Source organism: Carettochelys insculpta, chromosome 24 (genome assembly GCF_033958435.1).
Source record: "Carettochelys insculpta isolate YL-2023 chromosome 24, ASM3395843v1, whole genome shotgun sequence".
In the NCBI taxonomy this organism is placed as follows: domain Eukaryota; kingdom Metazoa; phylum Chordata; order Testudines; family Carettochelyidae; genus Carettochelys; species Carettochelys insculpta.
In genome coordinates, this window is record NC_134160.1 from 4847306 (window position 1) to 4866360 (window position 19055).

At 46.5% G+C, this 19055-nt stretch overlaps 1 protein-coding gene across 1 annotated transcript in view; it reads left to right on the plus strand.

Moving 5' to 3' along the window:
• CSMD2 (CUB and Sushi multiple domains 2) overlaps window positions 1-19055 on the plus strand; it is a 575415-nt gene that overhangs the window by 511767 nt on the left and 44593 nt on the right. The window contains exons 51-56 of the mRNA XM_074976068.1: window positions 840-1034; window positions 3252-3425; window positions 4218-4391; window positions 9704-9877; window positions 11638-11826; window positions 16823-16996. Of these exons, the coding sequence (XP_074832169.1) occupies window positions 840-1034; window positions 3252-3425; window positions 4218-4391; window positions 9704-9877; window positions 11638-11826; window positions 16823-16996 (1080 nt within the window). The remainder of the gene's footprint in view (window positions 1-839; window positions 1035-3251; window positions 3426-4217; window positions 4392-9703; window positions 9878-11637; window positions 11827-16822; window positions 16997-19055) is intronic.

Consider the following 19055-nt stretch of genomic DNA (forward strand, 5'->3'; position numbering starts at 1 on the left):
GGAAAGCTTGGTGGCAGCAAAGGGAAACCAAAAAATTAAAGGACCCACCCACCAATGTTCTCTATAAGTCATGCACTCGGGCAACCAAGCAGGAGAGATTCAGGTGCTGCCAGCTGATTAGCAGAGTGCCCACAACTGGCAGCATTTTTTGCACTGGTGGTGCACATCTGCACATGCCTCAGCACACGTAAAAATATATGCCACGCAGGGATAGAAAAAAGTAGGAAGAACATAGCCACCGCCCCATTACCTTTTGTAATAGGGGCTGCCCCATAACAGTACCCCCACTGTGTTTCACAGGTTAACACCTGCTGTTTTGTAATTAGCTACTTTTGAGAGGTTAAACTCAGATATTCAGGTGAAGGACAGAAGAAGTCCTGTAAAAAGAGGGTATGTGACCCGTTAACAGAGCCTGAATCCTGGCTGTTACTGTCTATTTCCAGTTTCAGTCCAGGACAAGGCCCTTGTAGTGAGAATACTGCCGAGGAGGTGGAGGTTTGGTGGCAGTGAATGGCAGGGGAGAGAGACGTGTAAAAGCTTTCCTTTCTTCTAACTTTGTTTTTCATAAAAATTCTCTGCCCCTTCCCAGCATCCAATGCTGCCGAGCCACCAATTCCCACCACACCTGCCAACGACATCTCCCCAAATGTCCTTGTTCTGGGCCATATGTGGAAACAGGCTGGGTTGGTGCTGACGCTATCCTTAAAGGACCCACACTCCGTCAGAAGCCTGATGGTAGCAGGAGCCTTAAAGTGAAATTGTGAATTAATTCCCATGTTTCTGCTTTTTTTTCCCCTCTCTCTCTCCTTTGTTCTCCTACTGTTGTGGCTGCTCTTCAGCTGTCACTTGCCCGGACATCAGCAGCATCGCAGTGGATCATGGCAGGTGGAGGCTGACCTACGAGACCCACTATCACTACAATGCCCAGCTCATGCTGATCTGTGACCCTGGGTACTACTACACGGGCCAACGGGTCATCAAGTGCCAAGCCAATGGGAAGTGGAGCATAGGCAACCCCATGCCAACGTGTAAAAGTAAGGAAGGCAAATCTCGGTGGCCTCTTCATAGCAGACTGCAAAGAGAATCATAGACTCATAGAACTCTAGACCTGGAGGGGACCTCAAGAGGTCATCAAGTCCAGCCCTCTGCCCTCACGTCACGACCGAGTACCATCTAGGCCATCCCTGATAGATGTCTGTCCAACCTGCTCTTAAATATCTCCAGTGATGGAGATTCCACGACCCCTCTGGGCAATTTATTTCAGTGTTTAACCACCCTGACAGTTAGAAAGCTTTTTCTCATATCCAAGCTAATCCTCCCTTGCTGCAGTTTAAGTCCAGAGCTTCTTGTCCTATCTTCAGAGGCTAAGAAGAATAATTTTTCTCCCTGCTCCTTGTAACACTCTCAGGTACTTGTAAACTGCTATCATGGCCCCTCTCTGTCTTCTCTTTTCTAAACTAAACAAGCTCAGTTCTTTAAGTCTTCCTTCATGGCTCATGTTTTCTAGACCTTTAATCATTCTTGTTGCTCTTCTCTGGACCTTCTCCAATTTCTCCACATCCCTCTTGAAATGTGGTACCTGAAACTGGACACAATACTCCAACTGAGGCCTAATCATCGCAGAGTAGAGCAGAAGAATGACTTCATTTGTCTTGCTCACAACATTCCTGTTAATGAATCCCAGAATCATGTTTGAGTTTTTTTCCAACAGCATCACAACATTAACTCATATTTCTCACATCTCTTAGCACCCCCCCCCCACACACACTACCCCTGGCCTTACCACTGTCCTAGTTGTTATGCTGTAGAATTCCTTGGTGGAAAGAATCTTGGAGCAAAGCAAGAGCCACATATTCATCTGCTTCCTAATTTAATCAGAATAGCTCCACGGGAACCCAGATTATGTTTTCCATCCTTTGCTGTCAGATCCCAGTAACCCAGCCATCATCAGTGTCGGGTACTCTGCATTTAAAATAAATGGGAAAAAATCCCGCTTTAAAATCAAACTGGAACTTCGGATGGGGGGCATGTGCCAAGTTTACAAGGGCAAAAAGGGTGTAGATCAGTCTATCAAAATGCTCTTGGCCTGTGAATTAAGTGACTCTTCCAGGTATTCTTTTTCTTTGGATGTAATTGCTGTGTTTTAGACCTTCCTTTTGCAAAAGGTTTTTTTTTTTTTCCCTCTCTCCTCTCACATGTGGATAGAAACAGAAAAATTCCTTCCTCAGAATGGCACTTCTATCCCGTCTTTGCGTCTAGAGACAGAGTTTCTGACTTCACTGTCAGACATAAGGTTTTGCTTTTTTTCAGCTTTTCAGGGCTCAACCTGTTCTGGGAATGAGCTAACTCCCTTTCTGCCATATCAGGAGCATTGTCAACTAAATTCCAGTAGCAGAATCTCGGTAGCAATATAAAAGGCAGAAAGAACCCTGCTCAATCTTCAATACAATGTTAAGTTTGAGGCATGAGGGAGTTTGAAAATAAGCTTGAAGAGGGTCAGAGCTGAAATTAGTATCTGGGACCTTTGTCTACAAGAAGTGATAACTAAACTTTGGGTCCAGGCAACAGCCCCGCTACCCTGAGGCAAGTTACTAGGTAGGCGTGAAGCCTCCTCCATACTTTGTGCACCTTTTCTGGAATATCTTTTCACTTTTAAGCAAATCTGGAAGTCCGTGGAACAGAAGAAATATGGAAGCCTCTGGGGCCACGCTTCTGATGTCAACGTCATAGATTCTTTGGAACTCAGGCTGCCTGAATGTCCATAGATTTGTGGAATATGAGTCCATAAAGCACCATTAAAATGTTCAGTCTGACCTCTTAGGCAATTAAATGTCCTCCAGCTACCAATGTATGTCTTCTTAAGGCATCGGGAATGCAAAAATACAGCGATTCCCAGCCTGCATCAAGCTGTGTAGTCCAATATGCTGTCTCTGATGGTGATCAGTGTGAGATGCTGTAGAAATCCCATATTGGACCATTATGGAAATATCTATCCATTGAAGAAGTTTCTTCCTGATCCACATCAGCTAGTTTGGCTTATATCCTGCAGCAGGAGGTTTTATATCCCATATCTTGGGTGAAGCAATTGTGGATGTTCTTATTAGCCCTGTAAACATCTAATCCTCTTTTCCAGTCGTGCTATGTGCTTGGCCTCAGTAATAATCTGCAACAATTAGTTCCATAGACTCATTACATTCCCATGTATTCTTCCAGCTGCTCTACCTTACTGACTGCTTTGGGATCTCTTTCAGTCATTTCCTGTGGAGACCTGCCAACGCCTCCCAACGGCAACAGGATTGGGACTTTAACCGTCTATGGTGCAACGGCCATCTTCTCCTGCAATACAGGCTATACCTTGGTGGGGTCGCGTGTGCGGGAGTGTATGGCGAATGGGCTTTGGAGTGGAACTGAAGTGAGATGTTTAGGTAGGTGCTGGAGTGATCCCTGTGTAAAGGGATGAATTATGTTTCACAAGGGAATGATTGACCTGAATCCCCAATCAAGGACTTACGCATGTGCTTAAGTCCCACTGAATTCAAAGGGGTTGAAGCACATATTTGAATAGGATTGAAGGCTTAAGGATCAACAGGCTTTGGCATATGAAGATAACAGAGATTTATAAAAACGTTACATTATTTTCATGTGTTACTATTGTATTTACTATATTGGGGATTAGACCCCTTTGCTCCCTTAGGAGATGCCCCGGGCCTAATTCTAGGGCATATTCCTGTTTGTGGAAAGATGCCCCTTGGCTCCACAGGCCTTGGGTCAGGCTCAGGGGAGCCAACAGCCACACGGGCCCTGGGCAAGGTGGCTGGGTCCAGCTCCATGCTCCTGAAAGGGGCAGGGCCTCATGAGGAAGGGGCGGGGCCTCAGGCACAAGGGGCGAGGCCTCAGGCACAAGGGGCACTACTGGGGCAGCCACCCCTCAGCACTGCTCAGAGCATGTCACGCCAGCCCACCCAGCCCTTAGAGCCACCCAGGGTGTGCCGCACAGCACTCCAGTTAAGTGTTAAAGGGCCAGAGGCTCCAGGCATCTCTACTGCTGGAACAGTAGTTGCAGCAGCCAGGAACCCTGGGCCTTTTTGAATCACTGAGCCCCTATCCCCATTGGTGGGCCTGGTCAGGCCCCGGATACAGAATCAGCAAATTCTCTGCTGCCGCTGGCACCTCCCTGTGCATAGTTCTGAATGGATTCACTTGTGTCCCCCATCCAGCTGGGCACTGCGGCATACCCAGCCCCATCGTCAACGGGCAGATCAACGGGGAGAACTACAACTACCGAGGCAGCGTGGTGTACCAGTGCAACCCTGGCTTTCGCCTCATTGGCATGTCGGTGAGGATCTGCCAGCAGGACCACCACTGGTCTGGGAAGATGCCTGTCTGTGTGCGTAAGTATGTTGTCAGGTTTCTTTAGCCCTGCGGTTTAAGGGACACGGGTGGATGTGTCAGACCATTGTCCTTCTAGGAGTTCAGAGACTGAGAGAGGAACTGGGGGGGAAAGTCGCTGGAACCAGCAAGGAAGGACTGTTTGGGGCATTTTGCTTTGAGGGCATCGGTCTGGGTTTCAGCCCCAGCGAGAGCTGATTCATTACTCGGGTGCTGGGAAGATAATCTCAGTCTTCTTCCAATCTCCTGCAGTAACTCCTCACTTCGCACTGCCCTGTTGCTTATCTATTACAGAGCACGCTCACTTAAAGTTGTGCCCTGCTCCCTTATAATGTCCTGCTTTGTCCACTCCTTGCAGGATTTTCTGGAAAAGCAGCCTGTCCTTTGGGGGGTTTGGAACCGGGGTGGGTGGCAGCCTCCCACCAGCTCCCCTAAATTCCCTGTACGATATGCAGCTGGGCAGCTGCCGTTCTTCTACCCCTCTCCTCACTGCCATGCTACTCCTGCCCTCTGCTTTGGAGTGGCTCCCAGGAGCCTCCTGCTTGTTGTGTGGGGAGAGGAGGGTGGAGAAGGGTGCAGATGTCAGGATGTTCCCCTCCCCCATGTCCACCCCCACTCCCCATCCCCCACACCGATCTGTACCGCATCTCCAAAAAGCAAGTTGCAAACAGCTACAGAATGAATCTGGAATTCCTGGTCAATAGTTCCCTACTTATAACGACAGTGTACTTGAAGTGTGTTCGGCATACTTAAAGGGGCAGTGCGCATCTCTGTCTGCAAACACGTCTGTCTCACACACCCCTTGGCACCGTGCAGCCGTGTAGGTGGTGTCCAGCGGAGAGAACGGTACACTCCAGCAGGGTCATGTAGGTTCTTCATCACCATGTTCAGTTTCTGCAAGGAAGTGTTTGCAGCCACTGCTGTGTGTCTCTTGTGCTTCCTGTGTCAGCCCATGCTGCCTTGTAGAGTGTGAGGCTACTTTAACAGCAAGGTTTTAACCCATGAGGGCTCAGCCAAGTGCTAGGTCATCATTTAGTAGCCAGATGTTCCCTGGGAAATATTCCACCTTCTGACTCCACCACATCAACCAACCTTCATGATTATCTTTGCCATGTTGGGTATTCAGTTGTTTAAAATTTATACTATAAATGTATAAACTGCCTTTTGTCTACTGAAAAAAATTTTCCTGGAACCCTAATGCCCCTCTTTTTACATTAATTCTTATGGGGAAATTGGATTCGCTTAACATCATTTTGCTTAAAGTAGCATTTTTCAGGAACGTAACCACAAAGCTAAGCGAGGAGTTACTGTACTTTTAAAAAGTCTGTGTGTCTGTGAACTGATACTGTTGTGTTTGCAGCCCCAGCTGCATTTACGAGGAGTTGAGTCAGCGTGGAGGCTACTGCCTTCTCATGCCTGTAGGTGGTCCTTCTGGTTCAGAGTTGAGACGTGGGTGAGGCTGGCAGCCTCCTGTTACATACCAGTTGTCCTCTGCTTAGCATCGGCCTAATGAGCTGTTAATCTGGCAACTTTCAGAAACATTAAAACTCATTTGAAAAAGGGAGAGAATAAAATGTAATCAGATTTCTAAGAGATGCCCTGAATTGGAAGCCAGCAGATTAATTCTCTGGGCGTTCTGAAGAGCTAACATGGATTCAGCCACCATGCTGGGTACAAAACAGGACTGGCAAGCATCCTCATTTTGCTCACTTGTGATTTATGGGCTTTCTCAGGAGCTGCCCCCTTGTTGATTTTGTGCCTCTTATCAACCATCTGTTCAAGAGATTGCTACTGCCCAAGAATTTCCCCTTGCTAAAATATCTGTGGCTGGATTTTCACAAATTGCCATGTGTGTGGCTTCCCTCAGGTGCCTTCAACTATTGTGAATGCAAAATGAATGCTTGTGTGCATGAATATCTTATCTGCATGCACGGGAGAATATTTTGTATGCAGTGGAAACTAGCGATGGGGCTTCCGGGGGGGCACCAGCCATGTGCCGCTGCTCCACCCATGGCCTGCCCTTGCTCTGCCCTGTTCCCCTGTTCTGCCCTTGCCTGCCACTTCCAGTGAGAGCAGTGGTTGTTCTGCCTCTCCCTCAAAGCTCCAGGGGCAGGGTGAGACTGCCCCCATATTCATTGGAAGTGGCATGTGACCCCCTGGGAACCCCACATCGCCCTTGTTCATATGCGTAACATACATAAGCAGGAAGATTTGAAATATCGACCGCATTGATTTTCTGTACTTATTTCAGTGTGAGATCCACAGACCCTCTCGCCTGTTTCCTGGGTTTATTTTATTTCATTTTTGTATTATATTTTCAACTGTCAAAACAAAAAGCAGTCAAGTAGTGCTACTTGACTGCTTTTTGTTTTGATAGTGTATAGACTAGCACGGCTTCCTCTTTGTTACTATTCAACATATTTTCAACTCGTGAGAGTTTATGAAGTTGCTGCCCTTGTGTCTGTGCCAGAGAATAGTGTCCCGAGGGGTGCGCTGGAAAGGAATAATACCATCCTGTATTCCGACCTGAGTTGCACTGCTGTCAAGATGGAGAAACTGTATTGAAGTCACATAGAAAATCTTCCATTCAGGGGTGGATATCTGTCCAAAAGATAACTCGCGGCTGGAGAAGAGGGTATCAGTCTGGACGTGGGAGCAACCAAGTGACATCCTCTGAGCCTGTGTGTTGCAGGAGACAAAATCATAATGACCCGTTCTGGCCTTAAAAAGTATGAAGTTAGTCTGGACTTATCCTGAGGCCAGAATCTGGCTCAAAATACCAATTCCCATCTCATTTACACCCAGCAACTTTATAAACATCAGTAGTTTTACACAGGCGTAGGTGAAAGGAGAATCACTTCCTTATCATGTGATACATTTTAGGAGTCTCCTTGCACAGAGTGCTCATTTATATTTTCCGTAAAGAAACTAATTAAATGACTGATTGGATTTCTGGCTATGGCGTAAAATATTAAATACCTTCTTATCAAGAGGTGATGCAAGCTTTATCTTTCCTATCCTAGTTCGCTGCTTGTTTGCTACCAACCTCACCTGTGCTGTGTCTTTACATGCCCAGATGTGATAGCAATACCCATCTCAGCACAAGATACGGAACAGTCAGTCGATATAATTCACAGCAATAAGTAATATAGACACACACTGCAAAACTTTACAGATGCTGTAAATTCATCCAGGGTTTTCCTTTGCTCTGTTATGAGGATAAGGGTGATAGGAAAATTGGGCTAAGGGTCTGATACCAGGTTTCAAATGCCCCAAAAATTTTGAGACGGCTTAAGTGCAAGATTTTGGTTCATCTTTGCTAGCTATATGTGAACCACAATGACAAGTGGAAAACCCTTTTAGCCCGCTAGGTGAATAATGAGCCAAAGCTGGTAACTCAGACTGCCTGGAAGTCAACCATCATTGATAGGTGGGAATTTTCAAAAGCACACCTTCAGCAGGCCTGATTAGTTAAACCACAGCATTTGTAAATTGCTTGCATCCTCCTGGAGCAAATCCAACACCAGGTCTGTACATCCAGCCTATTAGAATGAAGCAGGTCTCGTTGCTTGACTGTGTCAAGGCACTTTGTACTGGTGACCTACCTTTCACACAGAGGAGCCTTAGTGGGGCTTTCTGTTGCTTAGCTTAGCTTCACTTCTTTTTTTGGCCATTAAAAGCTAATGTGTCTGCTCGTGGATTTTGAACATTCATCGCAGGTTCCTGATGCTCAAAAGACATCTTCAAAGTAATGAAAATGACAGCAGCCCTTTGGGGTAACATACATTTAAAGTAATTAAAACAGAGCTTCTTGGGCTTTGAAAACAGATGCCTTGAGGCTATGTCGTTATTTATAGAGAAGCAGGGTGTTGTGTCAAGGCATCATAATTCCTTGTCTTGTTAATGGGTTTTTTCCCCCCTTAAACAGTTGCTATGCTGCATGTGAACTGGAATTTGTGATGCATGCCCACTATAGGGACTCACAACCTAGTTCCCAACTGCTATCATAGGACCTAAAGGTGACTCATGAGTACCTACAAGAGACCGTGACATCTGCTTTTGTGTAGCACCCAAAGGCTATCAGTCTTCATGCTTCAAGGCCTAAATTAATCACCAGCTAGGGGCTGGAAGAAATTTCTTTCTCCAGCATAGAGTCTCACCCAGTGTATGAGGTGGATTTATTTTTCTCACTTTCCCCTGTAGCACCTTGCACATGCCCCGAACCTCTAGTAATGGCCTATCGGTAACCAGCCTGGCGATTCCTTTGTCCTTCAGTCACTGCTGCTTTCTTACTCTCCGAGGATGTCATGTTCTTAACATAACCAGAAGGCTCTTTGCTGAAAGTTTCCTTTGCCAATAGAAAATACTGCTATATTCTGTAGGAAAGGTCCCCAGCTTTATTGCTGGCAGTAGGGTTGCTACAGCTTTAAATCCCTCTTTAAGACTCGCTTCTGCTGTGGTGGGAAGGAGAGAGAGTTGCCAACCAGCTGTGAGCCAGCCAAGCATGTATTAAATCTGAGCACTGTCTCTGCTGATTGGCCACATAATCATACATCTGTTGGCTCTATGTCCCCACCCGCCACCTTGTATTGTCTCCAGAACATAAGCATTGTCACACTGGGTCTGATCCCCTGGCCCATTTAGCTGAGCATCCTGTCTTGGAAGGCAGCCAGCCCTAGCTTTGCAAAGGAAGGCGTGAGAAAACCCTGCAGTTCTGGGAAATCTGGTGGTCCTTCCTTACCCACATCAGAGTATGTTTACACCCTGAAGCCAAGCGGCTTAAATCCCTCTCCCTCAGTTCGTGCCATTTGAATTGTGTGCTCTTTGAGTCAGCTCCCAAGAACCTGAGTTTTCTTTTGCTGTTACATCTGCTTCCTCTCGCACTCTGCCCTAATGTGACTCCAGAGACTTCAGTAGGGTTATTTCTGATTTACACTAGGGTGAAGAGAGCGAGAAGAATCAGGCCTCCTGGCTTTGAAAGGCTGGGTGGCAGTTAGCACATCTGTAGGTGAATTAATAATAATGGCTAGACTTTTCACAGGAGCTTAGGGGAATCAGGCACTCATGTCACTCTGAAAAGCGATGGGAATTGGGTACTGGACTCCTTTAGGAAAGGCCCTCAGCAGACAACACAGGGAGAGAACCGCAGCTGGTGTAAATCCATGTAGTTCCAGAGACCTCACCCTCCATACTTAGGCCAGCTGTTGTAGGATATCGGTTTTTTTTCTCTGTGCTATTATTCCTTCCAGGCTGAATGCTCACGTCCTGCAGCCGTAGGGGTCAGCGAGGTAACATCTCCCCTTTCTGATTGCAGCTATCACATGCGGCCACCCTGGCAACCCAGCCAACGGCCTGACACAAGGAAGCCAGTTCAACTTGAACGACGTGGCCAAGTTTGTGTGCAACGTCGGGTACCATTTGGAAGGAGCATCCCAGTCACAGTGCCTAGCGAACGGCCAGTGGAGCAACGCCCTGCCCACCTGCCACAGTAAGTCATCTCCCCTGTGGCCTGCAGTCGACCACTAGGGTTGCGGCCTGATGCATACAAGTGCCACGGCCCTTTCCAAAGAAGCTGATGCTGGGAAAAGCATTACAGTCCAAGGAGCAGAGGTGCCTTCAGGTGTGCAGCAGAACAGGGTTGTAACAAGAGAATAACAGCAGGTGGCTTCCCCTGCCTCACACAGTAGGCACATCAGAGGGGCTGCGTGGGAACTGGAGGTGGAAGATGGGCATGAATCCCATGAGCTGAGTCCCAAACAGGGCACTCCTATTTAACTCTTCCATCTTCATCATGAAATTTTTGATTTCTTGTAACAACGCCCTGGCCAGATTTTCCACTGGTGTCAATTGATGTAGTTCCGTTGCCATTTGTGTCACATCAGGCTCAGGTAACGCTCCACCGGTTTTCACCAGCTGTACCTCTGGCTCAAGGAAAAGCTGTTGCAGACGGGGGCTGTGTTTTGTTTTGCATGCTCAGCCGTTCCTGCGGCTGACGTGGTGCTATTGACGTAGCAGGGGAGTGCAACCAGGAAGCACAGAGAGAACGTGGTGGTAGTTTTGCGGATGAAGAAACAATGCAAATGTACTCTCTATGATCAAGATGAGTTGGACGTTGTTTCTTTCTGGACCACAACCTTGGTAAATCCTGGATCCTGAAATCCAGACAGACACCATGCTGAGTCACCATAAAGCATAATTTGCAGCTGAGTGCAAACAAGAGAGTGATGTGTGAAGGTTACACATTCCTATGAGGCATAAGCAGAAACAACCTTTTTCCCCTTTTTAGCTCAGGAAAATTGCATCCACTCACCACAAAGCTGATCTGATCCTGCGTCTTCACCCCATGCCCCACCACACTTCAATCTATAGAAGTGTGAATTGCAAATAAGAAAAAAAAAATCACCTGGCCAGATATGCACTGGGGTCAACCAGGACAGACCCGATTGAAGCCAGGAAGGGATAATGCCAAATCATGTCAGTCAAGGGTCTGACCCAGAGCTGGTCTACATTGCTATAGCAGATTGATCTATGGTATACTATGTGAGTAGTATAGCTGAAGTTGATGTACTTAGATCTACTTACCATGGTGTCTTCATTGTGGTGCATCAACAAGAGACGCTCCCCGAGCCCCGGACTCCCTGGTGCTTCTTGTTTAGGTGGAGTAATAGATTTTATGAGAGAGCAACGGATGGTTGATTTTCTACCTCAATGCCAGACGTGATGTATCAACCCCTGCTGGTTCAATCACTGCCCCGGTGATCCCACCTGTAGCGAATACATGCCCCCAGAACAGTCAATCATAATCATGTTCCCATATACTAACCTCTCTATCCTCTTTTTTTCAGGGCTTCCAGCCTCCTTCAGTGTTAGCATTAAAGTTCACTTTGCAAATTCCTTCCTTCCTGCCACATACCTGCACTCCCTGACTCCTCATCAAGCCCTTCTCTGTCCCTATTGATGCCCTGTGAATGGAAAAGTCAGCTCTCCTCACCTGCAAACTGCCCAGTCCTGGAGGGTGCCAATCAGCAAGGCTCTGTCTCTGCCCATCACAAGGCAGAATCAGGCCCACAAATGATCTCTTCTTTTCACTCCAATTATTTTGTCTGATTTTTTTTTCAAAGATGAGCAATGAACCCAAACCACGGAATGTGCAACTTGAGATTTCTTCCCCTTCCTCCTCCTTGTTTCACAGAGTCCTTTGTTCTTTGTTACACCCTTTGTTTTGTATTTTTTGTTATTTGCTTGCAGTTGTAAACTGTACTGACCCCGGGCACCTGGAAAACAGCATCCGTCAAGTGCAGCCAAGTGGGCCTCACAGATTCAGCTTTGGAACAACTGTCTCGTATCAATGCAGCCATGGATATTACTTATTGGGCACACATGTTCTTTCCTGTCAGGGGGATGGCACGTGGGACCGAGCCCTCCCGCAGTGTCTTTGTAAGTTGTTCGGAGTGTATCCCTTTTCTTTAGGGAATGGCTAAAGAAGTTGTACTCAAATGATCCATTTCAACCTTGCACCCTAAAATGAAGCCTGCTAGGTTTGCTCTAAAGCCCATTGAAGTCAAAGGCCGTCTTCCTATCCACTTCACCAGGCTTTGGATCATGCCTCTAGAGGGGAAAAAATACGCTGTCAGGAGAGTTTAGATTAACCAGGGACCATTTCACCCACCATTGAAATGCAGCTGCCTTTGAGTTTGGATATGTGACCCCATTCTGCTCCAGTGACAGTGTCGTAGGTGGCAACAAGAAGATGCCAGCCAGGGAATTTATAGCAAGGCGGCACGTAATTAGCCAGGGCAGATTTAGCACAGCTCATACACATTTTAACTTCCATACACCCCCTCACTCACATGTCTGTGGAGAAAGGCAGTGTCAGGGTAGTCTTGAAATAAACACCCTCATTGCTTTTACTCTCCTGTAAAATGCATGTGCCAGAGGACTCGCTGCTTACCTCTGGCTGGAAGAGATTTTCCCTCTCTTAAAATAGCCGTAATGCTTGCTGCCTGTAAGCTGGTTACGCAGCTGTTTATAAATAAAGGCACAGGGAGGAGAGAGGGGAGAGTGTGTGTCAAGACTTGGGTTAGGGGAGCAGTTTGATTAGGGAGATGGGAATTCTGAGTTGTGTGGTTTTGGGCCAGTAGCCACACTGCTCAGAGCTGATCAAAACAACCATCTTCAGACACTCTGTGATGTGCAGTTGGGATCCTAAGAACATGGCTCAGGCCATTCAGTCTTGTGCAGCATGCCTAGAATTTGCACCCTGTGGTGCATTACTACTTGTGAGTCCTCTATAGTACGTGTACATACACCCACAGCTGTCCCTTTAGAACTATATTAGACCCAAGAATTATGAGCCCCAAACAGGTATTGGGGATTTGGAATTAGGTGGGATAAGACATAAGGTAAGAAAATCATTTTGTTCCAGTAGTGACAAATGTCAAGTACACAGCGGCATCCAGTCCTTAGATACAATGGAGAAATGATAGTGTACAGAGTCTATCTACCTACCTACCTATCTAGCTCTGTAACACAGTACAGGAAGTTCCTACTAATCAGACAGCTGGGGACACTGTACTAGTAATAACTAATTACTAGCTAGCTCTTCCATAACGCTTTTAATCAATAGATCTCAAAGTAGTTCACAGGACAGCAGTATAATTTCCCCCCTTTTACAGATGGGGAAACTGAGGCACATAAAGGCACAGGCACGATGACTTGCCTGAGGTCACCCATCAGCAGAACCAGGAACAGAATACCTGTCTTCTGAGTCTGACTGCTCCAAGAGACTGATTCCAATCAGAGTCTGACCAGTGATTGTACAAGGCACTGCATTAGCCCTAAGAAAAATGGCCTGAATCGCTATGCCCCAATGGTCCCTAACAGATTATCCAAAGCAGCCGGAATGTGTCATTATAACCCCTCAAAAGTGATTTCACATTAGAGAACAGCTCAGGAAGGTAGGGGAGGAAAAAAGAACCTCACTGTGTATGTGCCCTCTTAAACTAGACACAAGCTTCCTGTTAAAGACTCCTTAGTGGATCCAGTCAATTTTCCATGAAATCCATAAAACACGTAACAAGGAAGAAAGGATATATGGGGGGACAGGACGGAGGGCATGTGCCTTGAAAGGGAAATGTACCAGCTATAGAAAACTGCTAGGTATTGATTTTGATGTTTATTTCTTTGAGAGTAAAGTAATTAGTAGTTATAATTGGTGCATCTGCTGTTCAGAAGTTGTACCTTGCATGACGAATCAGTCCAGCCATCAGAAAAGGAGAGGAACTATCTCTGCTCCTGCCTAGTTCCTTAAATTTAATTCAGCTGAGCTGTTCCAAAGCCTCAATCTTTTGATTTATTTTTAATTCCTTTATCTATTTATCTATCCTTTTTTTACACCAAGTCTTAAAAAATGAGTGTTCGTGACACATTTTCTTTTCCTTTCTTATCAGCATGCCACCATCTTGCATTTACAAGCACGCTGCACCTGCCATGGGAAATTGACAAGTGGTAAACCAGATACCTTAGCGTCTACAGGCACTCAAATCAAATAGCCAACCTTCTAATACCTGCATGCCTCAAGCCAGGCTTCTGAGATTCATAGCCAAGCAGCCAGGGTCACCCTTAAGATTTATGGGACCCTATGTAGTGCTATTACACTGCTGCCTGTATCCCCAACAACAACCTGGGAAGGGACAAAATAACTATTTTTTTATCTGTTTTTATAATCTTCAGCAACACACTACTGAAATATTTTTAAAGCACATTTTTAAGCTAAAGTCCTGTAGAATTAAAGCAGTAAATTCAGGACTTATCTATGCTATGGGGAAGATCAACTCGGTCAGGGTCGATTTTCCAGAGTTTGATTTCACACGCCAGGTAGAGAGGTGCAAAACTGACCGTTCTGGGGTTGGCAATTGACCCTTTTACTCCTTGCTATCCCGAGGAGTGAGGGAGGTCGACAAGGGATTTTCTCCCATTTGACCTCCCTCTGTGTAGCCAGATAAGCTGATTGCAGATAAGTCAAGTCTAGCTACACAAATGCCATAGCTAGAATTGTATATCTACAGTTGAGTTACCTGCCTAGTATAGCCCAAGCCTCAGAAACTGATAGGATGTACCTGGTTTTGGTAAATGTGTGTTAAATGATTTCATTACAACTTGAATGTCTCTTTCATAGGTGCAGACTGGAGCTGTGCTAATAGCTCTGTCAGGCTTTTTCATTTTTAAGTTAGCTAGATCCTACCCAGAGAAAGCAGAGCCGCAGAACAGGGATAGGAAGAAGCAGCTGGTTGGACATTTAAGACCCAATGCTGCCCTAAATTTTTGGATGCCCTACACAGCTGCATATTCTGCATCTGGATAAGGACAGCGTTGCAAGCAACTAAATAAACTCGGTCTCGTTCAGACATGTTGAGCGCCTACTGCTTCCATTGGTTTCAGAGGATTTTATGCGCATTTTCAGCACCTTTGAAAATCAGGCCAGTTTTATTTAGCAGCCTTATTGGATTTATAAGAGTCACTTTTCAAAGCAGCTGGTGATTTATAGAGTGTCTTGATTTTTGGGGTTCAATTTGAGATGCCTGAAAGGGGTTTGTCATTGAGCGGGTGAGTGCTCAGCACCTTCTGAAAATCAGACCCATTGAAGCAAATAGCATAGCTGACGTCGACATACATACCGTGGCATCTTGTGTGCAGTAAGGTTGACAGGAGCTGTGCTCCCATTGACACCAGCTACTCTTCTCATGTTGGTGGAGTACAGGTGTTAACAAGCGTGAGCTTGATTCATTCATCGCATCTATAGTAGACCCAATAAATCAACACCCACTGGATTGATCACTGCCATGTCGAACCACCCCGTAGTGCAGACAAGGCCTTAAGTCACCTGTAATCACTGTTTGCTTTTTACAGATGGACCCAGGAACTTTACTGTGAGGTAACAAAGTTTGAACCTTTTGGTTAGGGAGTATTTTAAAGAAAGTGAAAAAATCTGTTGTCCATTAAGGTGTGGGAGAGGGACTTTGGCACAGTAAGTAAAATCTACCCCAGCAGAATCTGGTATAATGGAAGCAATCTCTTCTGACCATCTGTACAAATGCTTTAAAGCCCCCAACAAGGTCATGGATTTTTAGCTTAGGTGCGTCTGCTGGAGTATTCATTATTGAATTGTTCGTTAGAGTATAAGTTTATTCAGAGAGGAGTCCTGTGGCACCTTTAAAGACTAACCAGTTTATTTGAGCAAAATCTTTCCTGGGTAAAAACCACTTCATCAGATGCATGGAAACCACTTTGTCAGCTGCATCACTCCATGCAGCTGTTAGTAAACCTGTTAGTCTTCAAAGTGCCACCTGTCTCCTCCTTAGTTTTGCAGTTACAGATGAAGACAGCTGCCCCTCTGAGACTAGGAGTTTATTAACCATCAACCCTATTTCTTTTGAAAAAGGCCTTACTTTTAGTCACAGCTCTGTGCCTGTATCTTTCCATGCCCCTGCACATAAAGTCATGCAGTCTCTTCTTTTTCTTGAAGTGTACATCATGCATTCCACCTGTCAAAAGGGTGAACCACATCCATTGCTGATATGTTCCTTCAGAAACACTAAGAGCACGTAGCCCTCGCCTAGTCTCTTTCCCAGCAGATCATATTTAATGGCATTTAGAGCTATCAGCTAGTTTGCAAACAGCCAAGCTTCATCTACCCTAATAGCTAAGCTAAACAAAACGATTAATTCTCGTTAACAGTGTTTTTACTAGCAAGCGCAGGGTGAGTGGTTCTTACCAGCTGCCGGTATCATTTCATCTGGTGTGACATTGCGTCTACTCTGACTGGGTTGACAGAATCCTATGCCGCCAAGGGTGTGTGTGTGTGTGTGTGTGTGTGTGTGTGTGTGTGTATAAATATACATTTTTAATGGGGGGGTAAATGCTAACAAGAATTTGCAAAATGTGTGCCTGGATAATCCTTATTCACATATGAACTTGGCTATTACCACATGCAAACCTGGGACAGCCTCTGTGCAAATATTTACATGACACGCCCCCCCCCCCGAAATCCATTGCAAGGTTTGTGCACCATCAGAGCCTCTTTGGAGCCCCTCAGTGGTGCATGGCTCTTGTGCTGGCTCCTTTGAGTAGACATGACTTGCACCTGCTTGTGAGTAAGGGTATATAAGATTTCAATGGGCAGTTTGTGCTAGGGGCCCATAGGGCCAGATCCCCAGCTGGTTTAAATTGGCATACTGAAGACAATGGCACTGTGCTGATTTACACCAACTGAGGAATCTCGCCCTTAGCTTGTTTGCTCTGTGTATGCAAGTTCCACTTTGTGGGTGCAAAAGGGGAGTGTTTTGCAGTTACACACATTGCACCTTCCTTTCAAATGCCCAACCCTTGCAGTGAAGTAGTAATGCAAGCCATGATATTGTTCTCTTTGTTGCAGTGGTTTCCTGTGGCCACCCTGGCTCTCCGCCCCACTCCCAGATCTCTGGCGATAGGTACACAGTTGGGTCTGTCGTCCGCTACAGCTGCCTGGGGAAGAGGAGTCTGATTGGCAACTCCACTCGCATGTGCCAACTGGATGGGCACTGGAGTGGCTCCCTGCCTCACTGCTCAGGTGAGAAGACCTGGAGACCTGGCCAGCATTTGTGCGGTGACCCTTTGCTTCTTCACAGAGGGGCAATCCGCCATACTTCCACCCAGCCTCCTGCTGGAGAGGAGAAGCCAGGAGCTGTATTCTCCTGAACAAAGGAATGCTCTGGATCCTGCAGGACTTAGAAAGGCCAGCTGGAGCTCAGCTGTAGAGCCTCCAGCATGTTGGCCAGTGGTTGCCATTGAAAAGTAAACCTTGCACCGTGGCAGAGGATGATTAAATCATTCCATCGGATGCTCCAAACATAACACATAATGCAGCAAAGTCGGTACTGCAGCCGGTGTTTTGCTGTTCGGTGGCACCTATGTTGCATCTGTGCAAAGCATTTGTAAACTCAGAGGGTTATGGATTTGCTTTGATACAGAGTCTTCGATGGTTAAGGATACTTTATTAATGCCACCAAGTTATAGCTCTTACAGAATGACAAGCTCAGAATCATGTACAGAGCAAAAGAGTTGGGAGTTACAGGGCTTCTGGCATGTTTACACGCCTCCTACTGCAGGAAGTCCCATCCCCGTCGTCCTCACTTCAGGGGCCACGGTGGACATGGCTCCAGTGGTGGGGAGATCTGGGTACCATCGCGGCTTGGGTCCTTGGTGCGACTTCTCACTTTTGAGACCTCACAATAATTTTATCCCCTAGTTATTTACCGGGTGGGCGCGCGCTGGCTCAGAGCCGTTCTTGCAAAGTGGGAACTGAGGAAGCTGAAACTGAAGAAGAAGTTGAAGCTGGGGGCAGATTTGTTTCCTGCTCAGTAATTTTCCATCTCAAATTTGAGTGCATGGGCTGAGGCCTACACCACCGCACGGATCTGGGGGAAGGTTTCATACTCGCAGATTGCTCTTTGCATTGTTGGTTCCGATTCACCCCTCCTCTCTCGGGCATTCAGATAAATCAGATGCCCTGTCTTGGGCTTTGCACCTCATATTTTGCTCCATGCAGCGGCTCTCTCCCCCTGTGCTGCTCATCACTTTTGATGACATACATGCATGAGGGGATGCCCCATATCCACAAGGGGCAGGGATAGACTCACGGCAGTGTTTCCTGTAAGCTGAGCGCTTGGACGGCCGCCCTGCAAAGATTCAGGTACCACCCAGCTGATTAGCAGAGTGCCCACAGCAAGTAGCATGTATTTCTACTGGTGGTGCACATCCCTATAGGCGTCGTTGCACATAACAAGATTTATTCCACCCAAGATAGTGGGTTTTTAGTACCTAAAAACGGGTTACAGTGAGGAGGGAGGAAAATTTTTCTGCTTGGCCTCTGAGGACAGGACAAGGAGCAATAGGCTTAAACTGCAGCAAGGGAGGTTTAGCTTGGACATTACGAAAAACTTCCTAACTGTCAGGGTGGTTAAATACTGGAATAAATAGCCTGGGGAGGCTGTGGAATCTCCATCACGGAAGATATTTCAGAGCAAGTTTGATAGATGTCTAGCGGGCTGGTCTAGTCAATGGTTGATCCTGCCAAGAGGGCAGGGGACAGGACTCTGTGACCTTGTGAGGCTCTTCCAGTTCTAGTGTTCTATGACTGAAAAAATTAGAAGGAACGATGACTCACAGGAATGGATTTCCAAGGGCTTGTTGCCTGCAGCCAGAGCCATGTTTTCAAATGGTTTCAGGTGTCCAAATAAGTAATAGATTTACAAGACACCTCAGCTCCTATCACAACACTTGCAGGCCAGATTTTTATTTTTTCTTTTTTGCATGATCTGGCTACTCACCTTGGTGAGTCAATGAGAGCTGAGCTGTTTTGAACCACTGCACCAGACTGGGTTCTCCACTGCCCCAGCAGAGAAAAGCAAACACCACATGTGAGGATGACTCAGAAGAGGGGAATCCATCATTGCTCCCACCATGTTCCTCACCCACATCCAAGTCTCCATGGTCGCAAGATCAACTGATTCCCTCCCTGATGGAACTGAAAACTACCAGGGCTGTGTAGAAGCCCTGATTCCCTCCCCGTGCAGCCCGTCGAGAGCAGGATACGCATGAGATGGGACTCTTGCTGGAGCAGAAGCAAT